At 37.3% G+C, this 25,639-nt stretch overlaps 1 protein-coding gene across 1 annotated transcript in view; it reads left to right on the top strand.

Moving 5' to 3' along the window:
* The window catches only part of LOC127962597 (metallophosphoesterase MPPED2), a 48,968-nt gene extending 28,253 nt beyond the window's left edge, over positions 1-20,715 (top strand). The window contains exons 5-7 of the mRNA XM_052562224.1: positions 15,250-15,365; positions 16,155-16,268; positions 19,401-20,715. Coding sequence (XP_052418184.1) covers positions 15,250-15,365; positions 16,155-16,268; positions 19,401-19,519 — 349 coding nt within the window. The 3' untranslated portion in view covers positions 19,520-20,715. The remainder of the gene's footprint in view (positions 1-15,249; positions 15,366-16,154; positions 16,269-19,400) is intronic.
* Positions 20,716-25,639: the final 4,924 nt, after the last annotated feature.

Here is a 25,639-nt window from a genome sequence, read left to right as displayed (position 1 = left end):
TAAATGGCGCATTTGTCATCACCTTTGCCCCACGGAGTGTGACGGGACGCAGAGCTCCCCCTCAAAAACCTCCCGCAGCCCTTCTCACGTATACACTCTCACACACGCCATTCTTCCATCATTGGCTCATCATCCGACCCCCTGCTCTCCACGGGTTACTCCTCTGTCACATTCTCTCCGTCAGGCGAAGGGTCATGACAGCAGCTACTGTTTGAGATCTTCCCGTCACATGCAACACACACACACACACACACGACCGTTTACACTATAGTTTTATAGAAAACTAATTGAAATGACTGAAGAGTATAAAAACTTTATTTTTACTTTATTTATGATTACTGTTTACATTTCAGGGTGTCCACAAAAGGAGGCTTTACAGTTTTGTTCCCCACACAGATTTATCCATCAGCGTCCGGTCACAGCTGATAAACCACAGACTGCAGGGAAACTTTGGGGAAACATTTGTTTGTTTGTTTTTCCTCGTGCATTAATTATTTAGCCTTCAATAAATGGGTCTTAGTGCTTGGTTTTCTTGAGGGCTAATTAGGATTTGCTGGAAATGTGCTTGCTTGTTTTTTTTTTGTGCTAAATTATAATCTTTATTAATTCTGGATTGGTTGGTTGTTTTCCATTAGGTCTCCTACTCTCTTATTCCATTTAAATGTCTGTGATATATATATATATATACACACACACACACACACAATGGCATCCAAAAGTTTGGGAACCCCTTGCAGAATCTGTGAAAATGTGAATGATTTTCACAAAATAAGGGAGATCATGCAAAATGCATGTTATTTTTTTTATTTAGTACTGTCCTGAGTAAGATATTTGACATAAAATGTGTTTACATATAGTCCACAAGACAAAAAAATAGGTGAAATTATAAAAAAAAAAAACTTCAAAAGTTTGGGAACCCTTGATTCTTAATACTATGTGTGGTTACCTGGATGACCTACATTTTTTGTGAAGTTTGTTCATGAGTCCCTTGTTTATTCTGAACAGAACACAAACTGATCACTGTTCTTCAGAAAAATCCTCCAGGTCCTGCAGATTCTTCTTCAGTTTTCCAGCATCTTTTGCATATTTGAACCCTTTCCAGCAGTGACTGTATGATTTTGAGATCCATCTTTCACAGTGAGAACAATTGATGCACTCAAACACAACAATTAAAGAAGGTTCAAACGTTCACTGATGCTCCAGAAGGAAACACGATGCATTAAGCATCACCAGGGGGTGAAAACTTTTGGACTTTGAAGATCAAGCTAAATTGTATTTAATTTGTGTTCCAGGAAACATGCAAGTATCTTCTGTTGTTTCTGAAGGGCAGTACAAAATGGAAAAAAATGATATTTCAACAAAATAAGAAATCTTCATCCTGTTCAAAAGTTTTCACCCCCGGCTCTTAATGCATCGTGTTTCCTTCTGGAGCATCAGTGAATGTTTAAACCTTTTTTATACTTGTGTTTGAGACCATCTTTTATGTACAATATCTTACTCAGGACAGTACTAAATAAAAAATAAGATGCATTTAGTATGTCCCCTCTTATTTTGTTAATATTATTCACATTTCACAGCTTCTGCAAGGGGTTCCCAAACTTTCTCATGCCTGTGTGTGTGTGTGTGTGTGTGTCTATATATATATATATATATATATATATATATATATATATATATATATATATATATATATATATATATATATATATATATAATCGCTTATACCTTTGCATTATAGTGTTTCTTTATATCCCCCTTTTTTGCACCTCCTCCTTTCATTGAGTGCATGAATGGGATGGAGTCTTCTTTGCGTGTTTAAGACGCAGAGTGAAAGAACAAAAACACTTTGCCCTCTGTTGAAGGAGAAGATGGGGGGCGGTTATGGGGTAGAAATCTCTGCGAGTGCTGGAGGAGGGGGAGGAGTGGCCCAACAGGAGAGGGAGGGTTGGAGGAGGTCGTCTGGGAATCTTTGTGTCGTCTTTCCAGGGGCAGACACTACCTGCACTTGTCAGTGATTGCAAGGTGACCCTTGACCGGGGGGAGTGGCGGCTTGTCAACATTAATTAGCGGCCCATGTCTGGGTATGTTCCACAGACCCTCGGCCATGACCGTCAGACAGACAGACCCACAGCGGCAGGCGGGTGACCGCCCCCTCTCGGCTTTGAATGACTCTTTTCTCCTTTCGTGTCAGAGGTCATCGTGTAGCCACGGTCTGCTAATTGTGCTTAAAAACGTGTTTCTTCGTCTCCTGCCTTCTTTCTTCCAGTTTAAACCGCATTCACGTAGCAAAAAACTGCTTAGCATCGTTCTGAAAAGGTGAAGGGAAACATATGGCAGACATCGATGATCTGTGATTAGAAAGACGGAGGTCTGTGCTGACAGGACGTCAAACGGAGCCAGTGTTTGTTTACGTGTACGCACATATGTTAAACACTAACCTTCCCCGCACCGGCCACGAGTTACATACCACACCGCAGCCCCCCACCCTCAATCCATCAGTCTTGGGTCCAAGCAGCCAGAGAGAGAGAGAGAGAGAGAATTAGCTATAATGAGAACTAGGACAGTTGCATGAATCTAATTACCCGTGAAACGAGCAACATAGTGTTTCTGCTGTTGGCCAGGCCGTTGTTCACCATACACACCGGGGATTTTACATGCACAATGCAAACACGAGACGCCACACACTATCGTGACCTCACATGACTTAACCATTCATTATGTTTATAAGATTTCAGATACGTTTATTTTAGTGCCAAAGGTCCTGAGTTTAGTTAACGGATTTGGGTTGGTGGATGTCGCAAACTTTAAGCTAAGATGTTATATATATATATATATATATATAATCATTTTTTTCTGCATTTTTCTAATCTTCCTAAAATATTATAATATGATATAGAAAGAGAGATAGAGCCATTCCTCACTGTGTGGGAGAAAAAAAGTGTTTACATTTTTTAAATAAATTATGCTTTGTGTTGTTCCTTTTACTGTCTTTTTACTTGTTCATATCCACGAGACTCAGAAGGATAAAAAAAAAAAACTGCCAATTTATATGACATCCTGTCCATTGTAAGTGCCTATTCTCTCTGACCCTGGCAACACCCAATATAGAAAGGTTAAGACAATAGCCTTTATCACCCTGGCTCTCTTTCTCACTCGCATGGGCATTTATTCACTTACCCCCTTTTCCTGTTGACTACTAAAACCTTTGCCCTAGACTCCTTACAAGCGATATAAGGTGCACGGCTCAGTGGATTGTAGTGTCGCCCACCCTCCTCTCAGACTGATTCTAATCTCTTCCCTCCCAGCAGCCACTTCTTCTTGCAGACTGAATGGAGACCTGTGTGAATAATACTGCCTTCCTTCAAGTTTCTACTTAAAAGTTCAGGAGTCATTTTGGTCAAAAAAAAAAAAGCAATTTTGTATTTCTTCCTTTCCCTTTTTCACTTTCTGCTAAAGACGTGAAGCTTTTAGCGCTAGCTTTTTGTGGTAGTGCTAATACAATAGAATGAAGAGTGAAAGATGCACATTAGGCGTTTAATTGATGCTTTATCTGTTGGTGTGTTCCTGTCATGTTAGAATGAGTGCACACAACATCACTGTGGAGATGTGGTCTTTCTTTTAGCGAAAGTTTTCCAAAGAGGATGCTTATCAATTAAAGAATCACAGCCGAAGCAGATTGTTATTGATCACAATATGTAGATGTAAATGTTGACCATTTAGTCTGTGTGCATTCTGTGTACAGCTGATAAAGAGTAGTGATAAAGAGTGCCATGAAAACATGACTCATTTAGCTGGTTTATTACGAGACTGACTTATGCAACCAAATTATATATCCCATCATTCCCGTGATAGCATAAGAATGAAAAAGTACTTAGATATGACATCAGTTACAGATCTATGCACATCCTTCATCAACATATTAATAATTATGACCAATATGTTTCTGCCATGAATTCCCTAAATTGCCCAAGTCTACAGAATTACAGATTTCCTCTGGTATTATACACACTCATGCATAAATGACTACAGACAACATAGTATAAATAGATAATAATTAGATGATTTCAAATCATAATGCATTGAAAATGGTATGTTAGATAGCACTTTGGTGCTGTTCTTCTGGTATAAATTCTGCCATCATTTTAGCAAAATATTTCCTACAGTCCTTTAAATGCAATGGTTTCAAATGTTTCCAATACCAGAAGTTTTGCATTTAAAAAAATATATAAAATTAAATATTAATATTTACATTACAATTTAAAGGTTTGTGGTCTGAAAAGTGTTTGTTTTTGAAAAAAGATTTCTGATGCTTAAGATTACATTTGTGATTTAAAAATACACTAAAAACAGTAGAAATTGTCCGATTATCGGTTTTACCGATATTTTTCCAGATGTTTAAGCATTTTACATTATCTCATATACTTTATAATTAAAATACTTTTAAGATGACCAAAAGATGACTGAAAATTTTATAAATAAATCTGTCTATATCGATATCGGTTATAAAAACTCAAAATCGGCCAGTTTCTCTTTAATATATTCTTCTGATGGCATGTTGTGAAAAGCATGATACATTTTTTGCAGGATTTTTTGTAAAAATAGTAACTTTTGTAACATTATAAATGTATTTACTGTACCTTTTGATAAATTCAGTGTTCTTGCTGAATCAAAGTATTAATTTATTTAAAAAATGCACTGAAACTTTTGGATGCTAGTGAATGTACGTCTTTTTAGCAACTAATACTAGGAAGCAATTTGGAATTCAGTTGCTGTTTGTCGCTTTCTCTCTTCAAGTTTAAATCCACTTTCTAAGCATTATAAATAACACTTCATTTCTATTATAAAAGCAGGTGTAGTTAAGCTAGTAGAACAAACATGGCGTCTTTTGTCTTTTCTCTGTTGTTCTGTCAGTCTTTGAGCCCTCTGAACTTCCTCAGAAAAATATCTTTTTGTTTTTCAACGCCTCTCGTTTGTGGATTTCTGAATCCGCTCTGAACAGTAACTCATGTCGGTATGGTGAAGGAGGTAGATTAAACAAGCTCAGGTCGATAAAGGGAAGCAGATGCCAAAATGCTAATTGGTACCGCCTGTGAGCTGCTCTCTTTCTCATCTTCCTCTGTAATCTTTTTTCATCCGCCTCTTTTTGATCTTTGGCTTACAGTAGGAGAATGAAAACAGGAATTTCTGTTGGGCTCTTTCCAAATTCTTCCCGAAACATTTCCATGATTGGAACAATACATTCAGTCCATAGGAATGAGCAGGAAACCTTTACCTGCTTCTGAAGATTCACCTCAGTTTGAATTTCTTCATTAAACTGAAAATACATACTGATAACCAAAAAAAAAATTATAGCCTGAATGCACTGTAAGTTGCTTTGGATAAAAGCGTCTGTCAAATGCGTAAATGTTAAAGCATCAAGATTTTAAATCCGAGTTTCACATCTTTATTATGTATAGGACATAGTGAATGTTTTTCTTCTAAATATTTGAAACCGGGGCATAGAAAGGCATCTCTGTAAAATGCATCACACAAGCTTCACTCTGGTGAGAATCAGACAGTAGTTAGTCCTACTTTTTTTAATGCTGTTGATTTAACGTCTACCGTCTATAAAATGTTATGGCCTCAGGTTGCAAGTATCAGCTATGCAACAATTGAAACACCAATGTGCTACTGACCCATGCAACATTTAGCATAGTAACCGTAGTTTCCATACCGTAGCTCTGATAGCACACACACACCGAACAGGTGTCTGTTAGACATGCGCGTGATTGAAAATATGTTGGGAAAATATTAGCAAAGTGTCTCTTAAAGGAACACTCCTCTATTTTTGAAAATAGGCTAATTTTCCAACTCCCGAAGAGATTAGTTTTACCGTTTTTGAATCCATGCAGCCGATCTCTTGGTCTGGCGCTAGCACTTTTAGCTTAGCTTAGCATAGATCGTTGAATCTGATTAGACATTTAGCATCTTGCTCCAAAATGAGCGAAGAGTTTCGATATTTTTCCTCTTTTAAACTAGACTCTTCTGTAGTTACATGAAGTTATTTGGCTAGAAACTATACGAACTACCAGATCTGCACTCTGCTCCTTCACCTTTTTCTTCTGTGTCATGTGCTGTGGGTCAGGTAACCTTATCGCACCTCTGGCCCTCTTTCAGTTAAACAGAGTGTAGTCCGGTGTCTCTGTGGCTCTTTTGTGTGTGTGAAAGGGCTTTAGTGTGTGAACAGGGTTGAGTTTGGTGAATGGGGCTAACTGTGTCTCTCCATCTGTCTATCAGAGAGGGCTCTCATTACTCTTTGGCTTCCTGAAATGATCCATATTTCAAAGTTGCGTCGTTCTGCGTTGATGTGTGAATGCACAGGTCTTCGTTTTCTTTTCCGCGAGGCTTTTTATACCTGCCAAGAGGGAAGAAAAGGACTGAGATGGAAGCGTACGGGCTTGGAAAGAGCACACTTGCTCTTTGTTACGTGACCCGAAAAACATACAGTCTGTGTATTCACACGCACACTCATGTTCTCTCTGGCACGGCGAGACATTTATCTACCCGTGTGCTCTTGAACTGTTCTTTATTTTTGCACTGCACAATATGTTTTCCCTCCTGGATGAACATTAATTATTCGAATAACTGCTGTAGATGGTAAATCTTTTGTGTCCTTGTGAATATTGACATTAATGTCTCTTACTCACTAAACCTGTCAAAAATAGGCCAGGGTCGTCTTTTAGCCCAAAATCAAAAGATGATATATTATAAAGGGCTATTGAGAAATATTTGCATTATGACATTGTTTTTCATGACACATTTTCCTCTCAAACTTTCTTTACCATAATGGGGAAAAAAGTAATTACTTAAATACAGATTTAAAAAAAAATTATATATATATATATATATTAATAAAAATGTGTAATTCATGGCAGTTTTGCTAAACTGCCTCTAATTTATGCTGATTAAAAATAAAAATTAACAAGAAATGAATTGCAGTAATAAGTGAGATTTTTATTATTATTGTTATTATTTATTAAAATATTTGGATTGTTTATTTTATTTTATTTTGTTCACTTTTACTTATGGTAAAGGAAATTGAGGAATAAAAAGTTATTATGAATGGTCCATTTTGTGCAAAATAGTAAAATATTTGTATAAAGTAATATGTTATATAATAATACGTACATATATAAAATATGTGTATATATGTAAGTGTGTGTGTATGTGTAAATAAAATAGGAGAAAAAACAGGTCTTTACTGCTGTAGCTTGTAAAACTTTATTGTATCTATATTAAAATTGATTAAATGTCTGTATACCATTAAAAATAGTTTATTATTATTATTATTATTAATAAAAAAAAGTACATTTTGCAAATATTTGAAACCTGTCAACCTATGGCAGAGGTGTTCAGCACCTTTTTTTTATCTTTAGATTTTGTTGTGATTTTTAATGAGGTTCACTGAGAAATTATTTACTGCCTGCTCTTGAACTCTTTTTATATTCTGCACAGAACAAAATGTTTTCCCTCCTGAATGATCATTAATTACTCCAATAATTCTGCTGAAGTTCGTAGACCTTTTTATCTCCTCGTGAGCGTCTCACCTCAGCTGTGGAGCTCATGTGCGTAGTGTGAAGTCATTTCCAGCGCTGTTGAGCTGGTTAAATATTTAATATGTGTCTGACACTTTCTCTGTACAGGGTTCAGGTACTGAATCCCTCGGCTTTGACTTTGCAAGACACACATTCACCGGAGCTCCCGCTTCCCGCAGAGACTGCTGAATATTTCACTGGCGCACCGTGCCCTTTGATGCCTGCTTTAATCCTTCATGGCGCTCTGCAGGAGGAGCTCTCAGGGGACGTGTGTGTGTGTGTGTGTGTGTCCGCACACACGTGCGTATGTGTCGGATGTGTTTTAATGAGCTATATTTTTTGTTGAAAACTTGAGTCGTGTCTGATGCTATTTTTTTCTTTCACTTCTCCTGAAAACTCACATCCGGTATTTTCAGAATAAAAAATGCTGGTGTGTTTTTTTCGTTCAGTTCCTGTGTGCTACACCTGTTTAATTTCCTTCCTCCCATAACCGTGTTTATACCTTTCATCCCTGATGTACCTTTCATTTCCAAAATGTTGAGACGTAGTCAACAATGTTTTGCAAAACGCATTGAATTTGGAGGTCGTGTTACTAAGACTGTGATAGCACCTGGTATTAACATCTGTCTTGGGTGATCCAATCACAAGTGAGCAGCACAAAAATACAGCTGTGATTCCGTGAGTCTTGGGTTCAATCATAAGGTAGTTTGTAAATTATAAATAAAATAATAATAATAATAATACAAATAATAATAAATAAATTACAATAATATATATGTATGTGTGTGTGTGTGTGTGTATATGTATGTATGTATATATATATATATATATATATATATATATATGTGTGTGTATGTGTATATATATATATATATGTGTGTGTATGTGTATATATATATATTATGATTTTTCATTTTTTTTATTAAAATTTACTTATCACTTGCTTTAAAGCAAGCGATTGTTCTCAAAAATTGCCTGTCTAAAAATCAGACTTTTTATTTATTTAATTCACCGTTTTTTTTTTTTTTTCTTGGTATCGTGGTACAATATCAGAAGATGCTGTTTGAATTTCAATGTAAAAAAAAAAGTTTTTTTTTAAAAAGAAGGATTTATGTTTGGGGTTTATTGTTTAGTGTCCCGTTCTCTCCCTGAGGACAGCACCATCTTATTGCCCCACAGTTAAGCATCTGTCCCTCTTCACTCGTGTTGTCCTCCAGGACCCCTTTAAACTCAGCCGTTCCCTCGCCCTCTGCCCGCATCCATCCGTTACAGTCCAGCACAGGTCATTATCAGCATCCCAAACAGAGACAAACCCCACTATTACCGGCTCATGTCTCCTCCCCTAAGTTAAGCTGCGAGTGGCTTTGGGCCGAGAAGTCATTTATCAGGGGTCGGTGCATTGGGTATCATTATGGCGGGACTCTGGGTGCTTGATAAACTGGAGATGAGCGCTTTGAAACTGGGCATTACACGTGTGTGGGGATAGATAAATATACTGTCCTGTGGCAGTCGGGTCGGCCCCCCTCGGGACAAATAAAACCCCTATTAACATCCAACCCTTCATTGCGTTTGACAGGCGAATCAATTAGGCGGGTGTTGAGGTGACCTGTGTGCTGCAGTGACAGTGAGGTGAGGGAGCAGATGAATGGAGCGGTCACTGGAGCTCTCTCTGGGGACTGCAGTGCACTGCTCTGTGCTGGATCACTGTCACATGATGAGCCGTCTTTCACTTCCTCACACTTCCTGCAGCTCTCCGTGCTGCCTGTTTTCCTTCCTTTGTGCCTCCTTTCTTCCCTTTCCTCTTTTGCCTCTGCTGCTTCATTGATGCCATACCTCCTTCTGCAATTTCTGTTCCTTTCTTTCTTTCTTTCTTCCTTCCTTCCATGGGTCTTATATCCCATGTTCATCCTTTCTTCCCCTTCCTTCCTTCCATACTTCCCTGCTTCCTTTTTCTTCTTCTTTTCCCTCTGCTTCTTTGTTGATACCGTGGCTTCCACCATTCATCACCATACTTGTCCTTCTTCCATCCTTTTATCATTTCTTTCTTTTCCTTCATTTTCTTAGTTTTTTCTTTCTTCCTCTTCCATCCTTTTTTTCTGTTCTGTTCATCATTACTTCCACTATCACTGCCACATTTTTCCACCTTCTCTCAACTTCCCTTCCTTTCTTTAATTCTTCCATATTTTTCCTACTTTCTCTCTTTCCTTCTTTCCTTCCACCTCTTTATTTATTTTTCTCCCTTCCAACCTTCACTTCATCACTAATTTTATTAGTTGTCTTGTTCTTATTCTCTCATTCAGTTCTGTCTTCCTTCCTTCTTTTTCCCCATTTTCTCCCTTTCTTGTCCTCCTTCATCCTATTTTTTCTTTCTTTCTCCCCTTTCCTGTAATCTTTTTTTATCTTCTTCCATTCCATCCTTATTAGTTTCTTCCTTTCTTCCCTTCCTTGTACCTTAGTTTTTTCTTTCCTCTTTTTCTCTTCATCCATCCATTCCTCCTTCAATTGATCTACTTCCTTTCTACTAGCCTTCCTATCTTCCTTCTTTTTTGTTTTCCTTCTTGTGTACATTCTTCCTCATCCCTTCTTCTGTACTTTTCCTCTTAATTCCTTTTTTCTTCTGTTCCTCCCTTCATTCATTCTTCCACTTTTCCTGCCACCTTCTTTACCTTCTCTTCTTTTCTTTGTCTTTCTTCTTCTTTCTTTCCTTTCTTCAACCTATTGCTTCATGCTTTCACCCTTCCTTTCTTTTTTCCTTTCTTCCTACGTGCATTCATCATTGATCGTCCTCTTCTTCTCTCATTCATTTCTACATTGCCTCCTCCTTGCTTTAGTTCTCTCTTCCCTTTTGGTTTCTAAGCATAATTTCTTGCCTTTCGTCTACCTTGAATAGTTCTTCATCTCATTCTCTCTTTCGCACACATGCCTCTTCTTTCTCCCCCATCCAGCACTACCACTATTCCCTTCTCCATTCTCTTCCATTGTAGAGCAGATTAATGGTGTCTCAGATGAGTATCACACTTAGGTTTCTGATCTTATCGCAACGCTCCACACGGTTGAACAAAAGCCACGTGAACCTGCATGCACCGTGTGAATACACACCCCCACATTCACTTCCAGGCCTATCTCTGAATAACATCAGATTGTCTTACCAGAGGAAGGCAGATTTCACCCCTGACCTGAACACGACCCTTTCATATCGTGCCGTAATCCATGACATGAACGACTCACCGTGCCCGCTCTCAGACCTGAGAGTCAAAGCATTATGCCATGAAAGAGTTCAACAATGACAAAACATGACTCTTTTCCCATCCTGGCGGCAGACGTTGTTTAAACAGTGCTGTTTCTTAGGCCATGGCAGGGTCAGACCTCAAAGCCTGGTGGACTTTTTAATCGTGTAACCGGTTCAAGCGAGAGCTCGTGCTGAGTGAGGGTGGAGTGTTTGTGTTCATAAGCTCGGTGGACCTTCCTTTGTAATGGTGGAGGAGGTAAACATTTCGGGAAGACTGTGATTTTGCTCTGTGGTGCTGTGGCGTGGGTCAGAGGAGCGCTGTGTATTGAGAGTTTAATGTTATCTCGCTCCCCCTCTCTCTCTCTCCATGTTTGTTTTGTCTATTATATTTGTAGGCCTCTGACCTTTGCATTGCTCGGTGTGTAATGTCCTGCTGCCTGACAGCTGGAGCTAGTAATACTCCATCCGTTCCTCACACATGAACAGAGAGCAGTATATGAGGAGACAGAGAGGCTGTGTGTGATGATCGAACTCACTGGGATTGACATAGGGGGACAAACACTGATCAAATATGATGCATTAAGTGACCTCCCTACAGTGTTTTGATACCAAATTGCTAATATGTATATTTGAAATAATTGTACATTTTTGCAGAAGTCGGTGTCAATTTTAGTAGGACAGGACGTTTTTCATACTGAGAGTATTGACTTCTGTAAGCTGTTGTGTAAGCAGGGCAGTTTGAGTCACATCTGTTTCAATCATATATTTCTTGTCAGTCTCTGTAACACTGTAAATGTAGTCTATATTGCAAGTAATCACATACTACAGGACACTTAGATTAAATGTAATTATCCACTGAAGTTGGAACATTAATTAATTCTTGCACTACAAAATCAGTGTACTAATTAACTCTTCATTTAACTCTGTATTGAAAATTGAAACTTTAAAAGTTTGAAATCATTATTAATGTCATAGTACTAATAATTATTCTGTAGCAATAGGATTGTGCAAGTACAATTATTTCTTCATTGTTTTCTATTCTTTCACTAACAATATTGTATGATCAATACAAAAAAACTAAGAAAAGTAAACAAAAACACAAGTAATATAAATAATGCTGGATTTTAAAGCTATCATGTTAATTGTGTGTGTGTGTGTGTGCGTGTGTGCATGCGCGTGTGCGTGTATGCACTTAGTATTTATTTATTTACTCACTCACCGGCCACTTTATTAGGTACACCTGTTCAATTGCTTGGTAACACAAATTGCTAATCAGCCTTTTGCATGACTGCAACTCAGTGCATTTAGGCATCTAGATGTGATGAAGACGACTTGTTGAGAAAGAAAGGGCATTTAAGTGACTTTGAAAGTAGAATGGTTGTTGGTGCCAGACGGGCTGGTCAGAGTATTTCAAAAACTGCTGATTTACTGGGATTTTCACGAACAACCATCTCTAGGGTTTATAGAGAATGGTCCGAAAAAGAGAAAATATCCAGTGAGCGGTAGTTGTGTGGACGAAAAAACCTTGTTGATGTCAGAGGTCAGAGGAGAATGGGCAGACTGGTTAGAGAGTGTAGAAAAGCAACAGTTACTCAAATAACCACTTGTTACAGCCAAAATATGCAGAATACCATCTCTGAACCCTGAAGCAGACGGGCTACAGCAGCAGAAGACCACACCGGGAGCCGCTCCTGTCAGCTAAGAACAGGAAACAGAGGCTACAGTTCGAACAAGCTCACCAACATTGGACGATAGAAGAATGGAAAATGTTGCGTGGTCTGATGAGTCTCGATTTCTGCTGCGACATTCAGATGGTAGGGGCAGAATTTGGCGTAAAGAACATAAAAGCGTGGATCCATCCTGACTTGGTTTAATGGTTCAGGCTGCTGGTAAAATGGTGTGAGGGATATTTTCTTGGCACACTTTGGGCCCCTTACTGCCAATTAAGCATCGTTTAAACGCTACAGCATACCTGAGTATTGGTTTTGACCATTTCCATCCCTTGATGACTACAGTGTACCCATCTTCCAGCAGGATAGTGCACCATGTCACAAAGCTCAAATCATCTCAGACTGGCTTCTTGAACATGACAATGAGTTCACTTTACCCAAATATCCTCCGCAGTCACCAGATCTCAATCCAGTAGAGCAGCTTCGGGATGTGGTGGAACGGGAGATTCACATCATGGATGTGCAGCAGACAAACCTGCAGCAACTGCATGATGTTATCGTGTCAATATGGACCAATATCTCTGATGAATGTTTCCAACACCTTGTTGAATCTATGCCACAAAGAATTTAGGCAGTTTTGAAGGCAAATGGGGGTCCAACCTGGTACTAGCAAGGTGAACGTCTATCATTACTGATTTGTTCTGTTTGTTGTTGTTGTTGTTTTTTGGATGTACCGGCATTATTAAATCTGAAAATGATTTTCAAGGATATTTTGAGTGCAATGAAAAAATTGTCAAATAATGTTATCTCCGTCTGCATGAATTACAACTGTACACAAATTTATTCTGACATTGTGCAGATGGTGGATCTGCGAGAGGACTATCTAATCTGGTGCGTCAGTGTAGCCGGATCACATCCCATCCTCGCATCTACCAACTCAAAACACACACACACACACACTCACACCTCTGTACAGTATAATAAGACTTATGTGCTTGGGTCCATAGAGGAAACAAGCTTTCCTTAATGTGTCCGGGATGTCATTAATCTTTATGGAGGTTAACAAATGCACTCGCACGGAAGGTGTATTTCATTCACGGACACTAACAATGGGTCCTTTGTGCAGTCTGATCTCCCAGCATCCGTACCTTAACATTCCTACCATGCACTACACGATATGAACGAACGTTGTATTTTCTGGATAATATATTTATTTCAGAAGATTATTTGAAATATGCTCAGGTCGTGAGATATAGGTTGGATTTACGCCGCACCGTCTGCGCTCATGTTATCGTTCTTTTTCCCGTTTTTAGAAGCCAATGTTGCTGGAGTGTTTTCGACCAAAGCTCCATTTTGTGCAGCGTCTGTGACAAATTGCTGCCGCAGCGCAGAACGGCCTGGTTCGCTATGAGTTATGTCAAGTCAGAGCTGTTTAAGACTTGTACTCCCCCCCCCCCAAGACACATTTCTGCTTATCCTCACCACAGGGATGAAATGCAATACAGCCTTGTCAGCTTAACATACACATTTTCCTACTCCTTTCTTGACAATTTTGTATAAATCTGTTCACTTTGTTGCAGAGTTCAGTTCCTTGTTAGAGACAACAACCTAAGACCTCTGTAAATTCTCTGCTTTTTTTTTCCCCCCGACTCTCTAATTTTTTTTCTCTCTGCAGATAGAGATTGAACGACTGCAGGAAGTGTTTTATATGTGTCAGGTCTCCCCTCCGCTCGATCGCTGTTCGATAATCATTGGAGGCTGTCGCTGTGGCGGCCTCGGATTGTAACAAAGCTTATTGATGTTTCTGAGCCCTGATTTCCCCTCCTGGTCAAATTCAATACGAAAAACACTGCAGCGAAGTCAAAAATAGCACCTAAAACCTTCCTGCCTCTCTTTTTCTCTGTCGCTCTCTTATAAAATTGTAACCCTGTTTGGAAACAAGTAAAAAAAAAAATTATGCTGCTTATGAAAAACCACATCGTGGATGTTGTGATTTATATGATAGATAGATTACTTTTTTTTTTTTTTAGTAAAATGTTTCTCACATTGCTCCTCATTTCTTTGTTGCTATCACATTTGTATAACATGAAACTAGCACAGTACCTGCACGAATATATCTATTATGGTTAAAAAAGAAGAAGAAAACTCCAACACGATCTCCATCCGTTTACCCGAATCCATAATCATACATGTGTAGCACTTTTGGGCTTTGCTAAAAGCTTTTCATCAGGAAACCTGTTCTGCGCTGTCTGTAATTTTCTATAAAGAGTGCTCGACTTCCTGTTCTGGTGATTTCCACAGACGGTGATTAGTGTTTTTCACCAGACCTGGGACAGATGGATGCTCAATTTATCATCACTATCAGACCCTCAGCTTGACACAAACATATAGATGTATAAATACAGCCGCATACGAGCGCGCCCTCATTTTTCACATTATTTCATTTGGGCGTCGTACCTACATTAACCCCGTGGCTTTATTTGAGCTATCAATCTATAGCAGTCATGGGAGAGGGGGCTGCTTGCTCTCTGCGGCTGCATCTCCCAGAGCATTTGCATTTATTATGGCAGCCTGCAGTGAAGCCCTTCTCATTTCACACTTTGAAGCTTCCTCCAGGGATGGATGGAGGAAAGAAGATCACTTTGACAGGTTGAGATTGTTTCTCTGCATCCGCCGTCAGCTGTCATTTTAAACTGTGCGACCACGTCTCTGTCCCGCCGCGTGGATGGATGCATGTGTGGTGCTTATGGATGTGTTTTTCTCTGTCTCCCCGCAGGACGCCGTGGTTTAATGGCTGGGGTTTTAACCTGCCCAGGGGACAGTCCCTGCTCGATAAGTGGAACCTCATCCCAGAGGGCATTGATATTCTCATGACCCATGGGCCACCCCTCGGTGAGTTCAATTAACCAATCCTAATGGAGTTCCATCCAATTATTCAAATGCTTGAGAATACATTAAATGGCTTTCGCATGAAGCCTGTTGTCATGCATGTCAAGAAACCCGTCATACGAAGTTATAGGAGAAGGAAAGAGTGACATTTTTGGCATGCATGAAGTAATATCTGTCTTCAGAGCATTTCATTAAAACTAAAATTTAAACCATAATAACACATTTTCATTAATTGAAATGAATGTTACCTGAAATAAAATAAAATATTAAAAAACATTTTATTTCTGTAGTACATGTTGTTAAAATTAAAACTTGAATTCAAAATTATATCAACATATATATTTAAGCAAGCAAAAAAAAAAAAAAAAAAAGACAAAACCGTGCAACAAAATTGCCAAAACTTAAACTATGATCTATCCTCAGAGCAGGGTATTATTGTTAACTAAAACTAAATTTAAAAATATATAACCATAAAAAAAATACTTGAAATAAAATATACATTAAATTAAATTAAATATATATAAAATCAAATCAAAAATGAAAAGTTTCATTTCAAAAGAAAAATATAATTCCAAATAGTAACAAAAACTATAATGGAATATCAATGATAGTAAAATAACACCTTAGAGCTGTAAATTAGAGTTGTTGTTTTCTTTTTATTACGATTGTCTTATCTTTTAATGCTTCATGTTAAAAAGCACTAAAACTTGGACATGAGTCACAATGTGAGCTGTTTTTCCTCTGAGATTTGAAGCTGGTATTTATGGTATGTGTGTGTGTGTGTGTGTGTAGGTTTTAGGGACTGGGTACCGAAGGAGCTGCAAAGAGTTGGGTGTGTTGAGCTGTTAAACACAGTCCAGAGGAGAGTCCGGCCCAAGCTCCATGTCTTCGGAGGAATTCATGAAGGTGAGTAACCACAAAGAATGAAAAAAAAAAAATAAAATGAATCATTGTGCACTACAGTGATTTCCATTGTTGAAGGGTGTTCATTGACAAATCATAAAAAGAGAGGCAACAGCAATGTGATAAAATATACCAAAAGTTCAGTCATTAATACATTTTTATGAATTATAACCACAATAAAGACTATAAAAAAAAGAGGCCAGACATATTGCAGCATCACTTTAATATAACAGCTACACGTCATTTAGGAATGGTTCCCTTTTAGAAGCTTTGAGCAGACCAATATCCCTGTATGATAACCATAAGCAGAGCTGATGGATCTTTTGCTGTAATCTGAAACAGGCCTAAATAAATATACTCTACTATTCAAAAATTGGGGGCTGTTATGCTCACCAAGTCTGCATTTATCTGATCAAAAACAAGGTATAAAAGTATTGTGAAATATTATAGTTTAAAATAATTGTTTTCTATTTTAATATTTTCTCAAATCTAATTGAATCCTCTAAATGATTGTGGTCCAGAGGTAGTCAAGGACGCATTATGATCAGATCTCAATGTAATGTAAACACAATCCAATCGTGTCTGCATTCATAGGTCAACGTCACACAAAACCCCGCCCCTGCTCTCCCGAACCGTCAGAAGAGAGAGGCTTTGGACCGATAGGGAGACTTGTACAGTTATTATCTTTTGTTAAATGTCCCGTGACTTCGGGTTGACTTTGCACCAGGGCCGTCCTCTGCAGACTTATTTTGCGTTGTTTTGCATGATCGGTTATCCAGATATAGAAATCAGCTGGTGTTGCCAAGTGTAAACGCACCGTGTCCTGATTAACTGATGATCCGATCTGCCTGATCGATGCCAAGCAGTGTTGGGGAAAGTCTCTTTTAAAAGTAATGCATTACAATATTGCATTACTCCCTAAAAAGTAACTTATTACATTACTTAGTTACTTTTTATTTTTTAAATATGAGCAGGGCTTGATTATTTTTAATATAAGAAGTTTATGTATAGAAATTGTAAAAGCCCTTTCACACCACAAAGTGTAATGAATAAACATAAGGCTGAAGGAAAAGTAAATTCACGTCTTTACAGTATACGCAGGAGAAGGTGGTTCAACACTTTTCAGCAATATAACAATGAAGCACAATTGTTAGTTTATCGAAAGTTTTTTTGGATAAAGCATCATTTTTGCTTATTAGTATGGTTGAACTGGTCATCGAAGGTCAACAGCAAAGACACATGATCGCAGAGTGCACACAATGTCTCTGTTTCTCCTAATATGGGGACAGGAGACTTGTCAGTCAATAAATGGGAAAACAAAGTAACTGGTGTTACTTTTTAGAAAAAGTAAGTCAGATATTTTCTTGTAAATTAATGCATTACTTTACTAGTTACTTAAAAAAAGGTATCTGATTACATAACTCGCATTACTTGTAATGCATTACCCCAAAACTGATGCCAAGTGTAAACGTAGCCTTTGTAACAGAAATGTCTTTTATAGATTGAGAGTCTCAGAACATTAACTACATCAGCACAAACATGTAATCCCAATAAGCAGTTTATGATATAAATAGATATGGATATGGGTTGCATTTTAACACCAGATTTGGCTACAAGTTTAACCCAGTGCTGAGGGAAGAGGGATCAGAGAGACCTGCCTTTGGGTTCAACTTCAGACTCTGTTCACCAGATGTGCTGCATGCCCTCACTCTCTCCTCCCTCCAGCTTCTGAGGCTTTTCATTATTATTATATTTTTAATTAAACATGTTTAAGACAGAGAAGGGTTTCTGGGCCCAGGGGCTAATTTGGACAAGTGCTCCACTTGAGGAAAGGCCTTGTACGGTTTATTGTGTTTACTCAGTGTGTTTGTATGCACACACTCACAGTCAGTGGGCAATCTATAACAGTACAGTACATCCACAGACATGCTGCTGTGATGTAAGAAATACTGCTGTGGCACATATAACATATGAAAAAACCCCATATATAACGTACCAAAAATTATGTAGCAGGTCTATACAGGTGGAGGTGGGGGAGGTGGAGGGTTTCTGAAGCGCATGACAAAAAACTGCTACAGAAAGCGATACCCATATGTAAGCAACAAGCTCACTGGCTGCTGATACAAAATAAATGATGATGTAATTATATCAGATAGAGTTAGAACCTACTGTACATTGACCTGTGCCGTCTAGAGTTTCATGACAAAACTTTGTCTTGTTAAAAAGTGTGGAATTAAATAATGATCAATAATAGAAAATATAGTGCCATTCATAGGTTTTGTACCAGTAAGATAATTGGCATGTTCCGAATATAAGACCATGTTTTTTTTTCTTGGAAATACATCTGAAAAAACGCGTTCGTCTTATATTCAGGGTCTAGACTTTGACATGTCAATAATACACCCATGACAATAGGTGGCGCCAAAAACACATAAAATTAGTGTGCCATGAAATAAGTAATGTAATGTGTGTTGGAAAGAGCGCAAGTGAAAACAAAATAAAAAGAAAATGTTGGCCTGTTGGGACCAAATATTCTTTGTAAGAGATAAAAAAAAATGACACAGTACCCAGCTTTGAAGAGTACAATAAGATTTTACTTCTACTTTTAATACAATTTTGGTAGGCTACTATGAGATGGATGGACTAAAGTTATATAATTCAAATGGGCTACCTGTTATTTTTATTTATTTTATTCATTATTGAAGATAAATGTTTCTTGAGCAATAATTCTCTCTATATTAGATTGAGTTCTGAAGGATCATGTGACATTGAAGAGAGTTATGATGCTGAAAATTCACCTTTACTTCACAGGAATAAATTACACATTAAAATTTATTAAAATATAAAACCGTTAGTTCATGTTCCACAATAGTTGTGTTTACTGTTCTTTTGATCCCATAAGTGTAGTTTTGGTGAGTTTAAGAGACAAAAAATTCTTACCAACCCCAAACTTTTGATCTTTTCTGCACCATTTAGTGGATTATTTTGTCCAAAATGACTTAAAAGTGAGGGAAAACACCAGCAGATGGTATTCAACTAAAGAAGTCATATGGTTTGAAACCGTTATTATTGGATGATTTGTTCTGTAAGTTTGGTGAAATGAATATTAACTCCTCCCTCCCTGGTTTCTTCTAGGTTACGGCATTATGACAGACGGGTACACGACATTCATCAACGCCTCTACCTGTACAGTCAGCTTTCAACCCACAAACCCTCCCATCGTGTTTGACCTCCCAAACCCCCCCAGCTCTTGAGACGCCTGTGAACATTGCCGTATTCTCCTTTACCCCTTATGTTTTCTAAAACTACTTTTTAAAGAAAAGATATTTGAATGTTTCTTTTAAAACCGGCAGTCTTTTGCTAAAAGATTCAGTGGAGGTTTCTGATGACAGATGAGGTCATGGAGGTGTCGCGAACAGAAGTGGTGAACAATCTTATGAAAAGATCTGATTAAGTCTGTAAAATAATACGCTTTGTGAATTTGTAAAATTGTCTTTTTTTGTCAATATTCGAAGTAAGTTGGTATGGGATGCCATTGTTCCTTTTGTATAATCTTTTTTTTTTTTTAGGATAATTAAGCTTTCTTTTTGCTGACAGGGATAATGCCTTAAACTAGCTTTAAGTTCCTCCGGCTGGAGCCCCTTCTTTCTGCTAGCCAAGAGAAAGCGTCATATTTATTGTTTTTTTTATCCAAAAGTAAGGGGGTTTCTCTTTTTTTAGTGCTTTTTTTTTTGTTTTTTTGCATTCAAAGAACACTTTCTTACAAGCGCAGGGAAGACATGGATGCATTTTAACTCATGTATATTCTGGAGCGCCTCATTCTGTGTATTGGAAAATGTCTTAAAATATGAGTATATCTATATGTATGCGTGTAAGCTGTAAAATCTCTAACTAAAATTGTGTTTGTTCTAAGCCTCTTGAAGAATATCATTTTGCCTGTAAGTGATGACTTAAAGTGCGTGAAGCGCACACAATGCTCTTTTCTGTTTTCATGAAATGTTCCTCTGAAGCTCTTTCAGTGTTGCCTACTTTACGGCGTATTGTTCCGTACAATAAACAAGTACTCGAGTTAAAATTATTTTAATGTACAATCTCAAAGGTTGTTTTTTTTTTTTTCTTTGAACCTGCCGAAACCAGGTTTAGTTGTCCTTTGATATCTTGCATATGATAGTTTTTGTTTTTCTCCTTTTTTTTATTTTTTTTTTATAGTTTTGCACTGTGTAAATGCAGTCTTGCTAGCACAAAAAAAAATGATGCCAATGGTTGTTTCAACTCTTGCCACTGTAAATGCCTCTCAGCTTTTCTTTCAGATACAGTCTCCTTCCTGGGATAGTTTAGATAGATTTCTTCTTTTTTATTTTTATTTTATTTTTTTTGTCTTCAGGTTTCATTGTGATATATTTAGCTGCCTTTATATGCAAAATAAAATTGCAAGATTTTTACTTCTCAACATTGTTTGGTTCATTCTCGCCTCTAGTCTAGCTTTGCATAGTCGAAGTCCACAGGTTTTTATTATTCACCTGACACCAATGTTGTGACTTGTTAGTGATAAAATCTTTGAAGGGGTTTTTCAGACCATTTGTGGATTTACTTGCAGTCAAATTAGATATTCACAAGCAGAAAAATGTATATTAATAGTAGTACTGTTAGTATTATTAATATTAATATGTTTATACCTTTGAAACGTAATTGGTCAGACAGTTCTTAGTGGGCAAATAAGTAGACCAGACTTTATGGAAATTGTCAAATGTACAGCTAAACAGCGCTGTTTTTATTTCATTCATCTATTTATTTATTTTAATTGTACCTAAAAGAGCAAATTGGAGTAATATCTTGTAAACTACTACACTTATAATCTAATAGCTCAGAATGTAAATATTTGAATCGAAATTAAATACATTTGAACATCTCTTTGATTTGCCCTTTTCCTTTGTTACCAATAAGAACTGCCCTCTGCATCTTTTTTCAACTGAGGTCGGGTTTATTGTCATCTGACATCTGACATCTCCTCATTCCTCAATGCGAAACCTCAAAAGATCTTTTACATCCTCCAAGCAACCGTCTTCTTAATGTAAGTTTTCACGCTCACAGGAACCTCCTTCACATTTATCTCTTTGTAATCCAATTTGAGATACACATGAGCCAGCGGTACGCTAAAGAGAAAGAAAACCAGCAGCGCTCTGGCCTTGGAGTCAAAGTGGGGGATCTTTTTTTGCCAACCTGAATCCCTCCAAGGCCACAAAAACACACTTTTCCACAGTCTCATATTCACCCTCCCCCATCCGGCTTAAAAGCAGTCACATCAAAGGCTCCAAACCAATTAACACTTCCCCCAAACGCGAGCATGAAATATAGCCCCGGACCAGCTCGTTGGCATAATCCACATAATCATATTAGTGTAACCCTGTGAGCTGGCAGCCTGACACTGGCACTTTTGTTTTCTCAAATCCTATTTTTAGAAGCACCTACACTTTCTGTGTTTTAAAGGAACAACGCTAATATACTACTTTTTACATTTGTGAGTGGTGCTTTTCATGTAAAACTAGCCACCACAATGCAACAAAGTGTTGCTATCAGACAGCAAAGGAGATCTGAATGTTTTTTCAGCTTTTTGCCATGCAGTTGCTAAAGTGTTCTGAGAAGAATTTAGCATTATATGGTTACTAAGATGCCTACTTAAAATATATATTTCTGTAGAATTATAGAGAATAAAAATAGTTGGTAAATTAGCTAAAACAAGTTTTTTCCTAATCAGTCATGATGGCAACTAGCATTACATTTTGTTGGTTGTTTGGTAGAAATACATTGTAGAATTATTGCTATACAGAAAAAAATAAATAATGATAAAACGTCCTCAAAGATAGTGGTATCTAGTTTTAAGTAAAGATGTTAGCATTTTTCAGTAGCATGATTCTATGTAGATTTCCCGGTAACGGCAATATTGCTGTTTTTGTTGAATTATATTGCACACACAACGCTTAACTGTGTACTAACTAAATGAAAAACGTTTCTTATTCATGTCAATTCCATTTTTTGTCCTAACCTGTGATGATTAGCATTACATTTTGATGTTTTGTTTCTAGCGACTGCAATCAGGTCCCCGTCCAAAGGGGAATTGGTTTTTAATGCAAACTTAAACATTTTAAAGACAAACCAACTTTGAGATATGAGGTTGTTTATCAATTGTGTAAACTTTGTTTAAACGGTAAATCATTTTTATACTTATCTATCATTTTTATTAAGTCACTGACAATGCTTCATGCGATTGTAGTTCTTTTCCTCATTAAAGTACACAGTCATATACCTTTGTCTTCTTTGTCAGATGTTGTGAACACCTCATACATGGTTGGTTTGGGTCATGGTTTATCACCATACTAAAGACTTCTGAAAAATCCCTATGGGAAAATACTTTCAGAAACAAGGCTGCTGAAAAAGTGGGTGGGCACTGTTGCACTCTTTTACACTGAGTAGCCACACCCACAATAAATGCACATTGGACTGATATACCACTCCTCATGTGTATTAATCAAGCTGAGTGCTTTCAAATGTGTAGCTTACTAGCTGTACTATTTATATAAGTGCACAGCTTGAGTAGCTGTTAAATACAGCTAAGTTGCTTCCTAGATACACTAAAGCATCGCCCTTTTCTCTCTCTCTCCCAGCTGTCCCTACCTTAAATGAAGGTGAAAGTGTGTATGTCAATCTAAATTGTGTTGGGAGCATGTGTGAGTGTATTAATTACCTTGTCTGGCAGCGGGGGCCAGGCATTAATAGGTGCCCGTGACAGGGACTGCTATTACCCTACGACGCCCCGACAGCTTCTATTAATATTGGAAATTTGTCAACTTAGCCTTCGTGCCACTGTGATGAATGACACGCAACTCTGAAGGCTAATACCCACCATCACTACTTGAGAGATTGTGTGTGTGTGTGTGTGTGTGGGTGCATGCACACTACACAGATATATAAGATAAGGTTTAGACTGAAAAGAGTAAAGTACTTTTTTTTTTTTTGGTTTATATATATATATATATATATATATATATATATATATATATATATTATTATTATTATTATAAACTATCATATGGCTTCAGAAGACTTAGAATATATGCAGATTTGACCAAAAGCATGACAAAATATTTAAAGAACATACATGTGACAGGGATGTTTAGACCTTTGTAGATCTTCCTGCTTGTGTCGTTTCTGTGTGGGCTTACATGTTACTGCATATGTGTGTAAATGTGTATAAAACCGCCTTCATAAGTCTGACTGTGCTGCCGGGAGCTTAGTATGCAGTGTTTACGCTTTCCTAATTGAACCCAGCCTTGCCTTCATTGTAATCTGGATTTAATTTGGGCCTGACTTGACTCACCCATGAAATAATGAAGGAAAGTCTGGGGTAAGAAGAGACGTGTTAGGTTCCTTTGTTACCCATTTCCTCATTGCCCATGTGTTGCGCATTATCAAAGAAATCACTGTAATATTATTTTATTGTTTCAGTTGTGATTAAAAGATTAGCCGTATCTGGGCTGGAAAAATTAAAACACCCCAGCTCATGACTGTCCTGGTCACTTACAAACGCACAGCCTCTCTAAAGCTCAGAGACATTACATGGCCTCATTACGTTAGAAAAATGACTCTCCATGGATTTCCATGATAAATGCATCACTATTTTGAGCGACAGTATATTTTTCTCTTGATGTTTAAAAACGCATTTCTTTCGCCAAGCATTTGAATAATGTATCTCTTAAATTGTGACTGCAGTTGAATATGATCAAATGTGCATTCTTATTCTTTAGCTTGGGTTAATCTAATGAATTTTACTTTGTTGGAACAGCAGCTATGCTAATGATGTCTCTATTTGTTTTTTGTTTTTGTTTTTTTCTCTCTATTTACATCCCGTGGTAGCTAGGATATACACAAGCTCCAGTCTGGATCCAGAACACCTGAGAAGAGATGATGCTGACCCCTCAGAGGACCTCAGATGATGCTAACCCTGAAACAACAAAGAGAACTAACAAATACTGCTACAAGTGTGACTGCATCATACAATAATTGCTGTTAATAATGTTCATCATCTGGCTATCCACATCTGTATTAATTGTTCTGAAAAATCCTGTAATATGCACATAAACTGACAGTCACCACTTATAAGCTACTACTAAATATTGTAGAAACGTAATTTTCTGTAAATTTGCTTTGTAATGATTTGTATCGTAAAAAGCGCTGAACAAATCAACTTGAATTGAATAGTTAAATCATCACACATTCACCCTCTTTTCCTCATACACTCGTCCACAAACAACAAAGAGATGAATGTCATTTACTCTGGCTTTGTGCATTAGAAAAACAAGCAGTGACTGCCATGACACAAATTTTCTTCTTTTTTTCCATATTAACTAACTGCTTTTTTTCTTCATTTAAGATATTTCCATGTTTTTTGTTTGTATAAATGTTTTTTTTATTATTATTCAGATTTAATTTTTTATATGTGTTTGTGTGTATACATCTTGTTTTTAATTGAAATTTATATTTAAACAAATTGCAAAATATATAATAACTTTCATTAAAAAAATTGAAACTTCTAAAATAATGATCGGTTCAGTGTATATATGAAAACAAAATCTTTAAAAAAAAAAAAATCGTTGCAAGCTGAAATCTGATGATTTGATGCGTCATATAGTTATTTCAATGGAGCTGTAATCACAAACATCACATGGATACCTGTGATTCAGCAACAATAGCTTAATCTGAGCACATTACAGACTGAACAGGACTGTGTGGAGATGAAGATGAGGGCTAATCAGGACTTGTTTGGAATTCTGGAACCTGTGTGAATCTAATTAGAATTCATCATGTCGGTTTGTACTGATTGGATGATAATTGGCACTTATTCAATTGACATTAATTTCCACCCCCCTAAAAATCCGAAACAAATGATCTTAATTATGAACATCTTACATTACACTGCCTTGTTGTTAGATTGAATAGAGCCTTAATTGATAAATTAATATGGAAAAAAAATCTCAGTTTTGAACTGGAGGGTCAGCAAGCACAGACAACAGCTAAATTAACATAGCTTGACATTTATTCTTATTTAAATTTAGAGAAGTTATCTTATGTAAAGAAAACATGTGGTTTTCTTTGCACAGATGTTAACGTCTCAGATTGTGTTGGGTAAAATCAATAGACAATAGGCCTTGTTTTCACCTGGTATTAACATCCATCTCAAACACACCTCCTGTGATTGGATTTTGTTGAGAGGAGGGTAAAAAAATTGAGTAAAAAAAAGGGTATTTGTTGCACCCAAGACTGGTGTTCACTTATGCTAAAAATCAACCGGATGTATTCAAATAACTGGTGTAAACAAG

The sequence above is a fragment of the Carassius gibelio genome, chromosome B7 (assembly GCF_023724105.1).
Source record: "Carassius gibelio isolate Cgi1373 ecotype wild population from Czech Republic chromosome B7, carGib1.2-hapl.c, whole genome shotgun sequence".
Classification (NCBI taxonomy): Eukaryota; Metazoa; Chordata; class Actinopteri; order Cypriniformes; family Cyprinidae; genus Carassius; species Carassius gibelio.
The sequence above is the reverse complement of the archived record's forward strand: the minus strand, read 5'-3'. Positions and strand labels throughout refer to the sequence as shown.